This window comes from Fibroporia radiculosa, assembly GCF_000313525.1.
Source record: "Fibroporia radiculosa TFFH 294 genomic supercontigs, scaffold2625, whole genome shotgun sequence".
Taxonomy (NCBI): domain Eukaryota; kingdom Fungi; phylum Basidiomycota; class Agaricomycetes; order Polyporales; family Fibroporiaceae; genus Fibroporia; species Fibroporia radiculosa.
In genome coordinates, this window is record NW_012133356.1 from 28,312 (window position 1) to 31,227 (window position 2,916).

The 2,916-nt window shown below is 48.9% G+C and overlaps 2 protein-coding genes across 2 annotated transcripts; one reads left to right on the forward strand and one right to left on the reverse strand.

Moving 5' to 3' along the window:
- Positions 1–145: 145 nt before the first annotated feature.
- FIBRA_04096 (uncharacterized protein) lies at positions 146–804 on the reverse strand (the record flags this gene model as incomplete). Its single annotated transcript, XM_012325913.1, has 4 exons — positions 146–301; positions 362–400; positions 454–561; positions 625–804. 4 exons carry the CDS (start codon positions 802–804, stop codon positions 146–148), a joined length of 483 nt encoding a protein of 160 aa, XP_012181303.1.
- Positions 805–2,326: 1,522 nt separating this feature from the next.
- On the forward strand, positions 2,327–2,729 carry FIBRA_04097 (uncharacterized protein; the record flags this gene model as incomplete). Its single annotated transcript, XM_012325914.1, has 3 exons — positions 2,327–2,515; positions 2,580–2,620; positions 2,696–2,729. The coding sequence occupies 3 exons, from the start codon at positions 2,327–2,329 to the stop codon at positions 2,727–2,729; spliced, it is 264 nt and encodes an 87-aa protein (XP_012181304.1).
- Between the last annotated feature and the right edge of the window lie 187 nt (positions 2,730–2,916).

Consider the following 2,916-nt stretch of genomic DNA (forward strand, 5'->3'; position numbering starts at 1 on the left):
TCGTCGAAGAGATGGAAAAACAGGGACGCATGGATTGCGGAAACATGCCCGCGCAAAGGTGTCAGTGTAGTTATGGACTCGAGTGAAGGCCGAGGTCCGGATGGACGAGCTTCGAGCGGCGCGTCCATGGAGAGGAAAGAGGCATTCAGGGCGTCTCCTGGGATGAAGCGGGCCGGGAATGAGTCAGGCGTGGACTTGAACAACTTATGTCCGAGGTCCCAGAAAGGAGCATGGAGATCGGAGGCGATGGAGTTTTTGAGGGGGAATCCGTCCGCGATGGCTTTGCGGATATCAGTTCCGACTATGCGCACGAGGAGCTGCAATGAGATGCAGATGGGAGCAAAAAAGGGAAAGTACGCACAACAACATCCAATGTCGAGAAAGACCGCGTCTTCTCTCTCTTTCCCCAACTTCAGAAGCTGCTCGTATCCGGGCAGCCGCGAAATCTTTAACCTGGTGAGAGGAGAACGAGTGCTTCTCGATGAACGGATGCGATGTAACTAGATCAACGCTCACGTACGAAGTGAATGTGAACATGCGGATGCAGGGGTAAGGGTAAATCTTTCGAGCGAAGTTCCAGTTCGGTGAGAAAGATTCAACAATGTGAAGGACGAATGAACTAACTTTGTAGGCTTCAATTTGTATGTCAACAATATGCCGCTTGAGTTCTTCCTTAGCCTGCAGTTCCGTTTGTGCCTTGAAAAACGCAAGTTCTGCCTCGTTAAGGTTGTAGAAACTATCGTCGAGCGCGTTGTTCGCGAACAATTTGGTGACAGGGTCGTTGTCGGGGTTGAATTGCGTCATGGCGGATATCCTGGCTACGACGAGCTAGAGCTCACAGGCTATGCTCCGCTGAACCGGACGCACAAAGGTTGTCTTTATATGATAGATTTACATCACATGTGAAAATGCTTGACGGTAGCGACCAATTCATGACTCGACATATTAATTCCCATGATTGTTCGGTATCGAGTCATAGCGATATATATTAAACGGTTGGACTCGTCAAGTCATGTGTTGTCGTAGAGCCGGAAGTTATGAGAATGAACGTGTCGGCGCAATATTTATACTATGTTCTCCGAATCATGAAGAACTGTTCATATTCAAATAATCAATTGACGAACACGGTGACGCCCTCAAACACGGTTACTCGGACCATAATTTATTCTTTTGACTCCAATCGCGTACGTGTATAGAAAGTAAGCATAGCAACAGGTGATACCGACATATTTCTCCACATCAAACCAATATCATCGATAGGGCAGACCGTCAGCGGGCCAGCGGCAAGTGTTTGATTTTGTCGTCACCGGTACGGCCGAGCTGCAGAAGTCCCATTGGATCTTGAAACACCTGGACAGTGCTTGGCGTACACTTCGACGATAATGAGTGAGCCAAGATAATAGTCCATCCGTCTACATGACAAGCTCATACACATAACACACGCACCTGATCCGGGATTTTGGCACTTTCTCATGCCATCCTAAAACAGCACTAGGAAAAGTTGGGAGGGTATATATACTTTGAACTCAATCAAGTTCCTCGAGCTATCACGCGCAGCCGCAGACCGCAGCATAGCGTAAACACATCACAGTGAACGGGAAAGGGTGGCCGAGAAGCGTGAAGGTATCAGCGGAAAGATAGAAACTGCGCTATGTTTCTGAGGAAAGTCGGACATATGTCAATTTCAAGCCAAGAAAGAAATGTATGAGAGGTATATGCCGATCAAGGCTCAGGGTAGACGAGAATCAAGAGAATCTCGGTGAAAGTCATCCATGCTAGTCAGCGGCGGCGGCACACTCGGCTTGTGGGAGGTGGGGATCAATTATTCAGATAGCAGAGTCAACGACGACATGGACATGCTGCCTATTATTGAGCTGATGCTTAGTCGATCCGCACCAACCGACCCGCCAATACGACAGAGTCTGGATTTGATAGCATCATCGCTTCCGAAGCTACAGTGTTCGACACCTCACAAAGGAATGTAAGATACAAGGGGCGGAAGACGCACTCCACCAATTCAACGGACAACTCTCGGGACAGCCATTCTCCCATGGACACGCCTATTGTTGTATCCGCTATATCTCCCCTATGCTATAACAAGCGTCAGAACCCGCATCTACATGGCGACGCCGGGCAGCGGCACCGACGACATACCTTCATGACTCTTGCCGAACCATCCAGGAAGCCGGCGCCCCGAAACGTCATAAAGGACCTGCTCTCATGTGATATAACCGGGTTCCGACGAACTATATAATGCCCCTGAGTGGGATGAATATGCATCCCATAGCCTAGGGCTAAACAACCGCCTACAGCCACTTCACTCATCATGGAGGGCATTCAGAGCATTGACGGAAAAAGAGAAGAAGTCTCGAAACTTCTAGGGGAATCTAAACTCGATGAGAGCTTGTACCTTCTGAAGGAGGACGAGGCCGCGTTCTTCAAGTCGCAGACGGGAATACAGGATGATGAGGCCCTGAAGCAGCATATCATTAGTGTGCAGACTGAAGCATACAAGGTTAGTACTAATGGGTTGTCAGTACTCACTCACAATCGAATGTATCGAATGTTTGCATCTACAGGTCTATCCGTATCCCTGTATCCGGATGTTCGCGTTTACTTCGTACGTCGTCGTCACTTCCCAGTGTCACATACGTACAGACACTAACAGAAGGACTTGTTATTATGTAGACTAAAGATCTCAAGGCTACCCGGGTATAGCCAGCTTTTAAAGCTAGGAAAGGAGCGAGAGGGCGCTATTTTCCTTGATATTGGCTGCTGCTGTACGTGCACTTTCCCTAGTCCTGTACATATCTCATCATATTGTTTCGTCACAGTCGGAAACGACGTACACAAAGCTGTCGCGGACGGCTTCCCCGCCCACAACGCAATCGGGTCAGACCTCCAAGCCGAATTCTG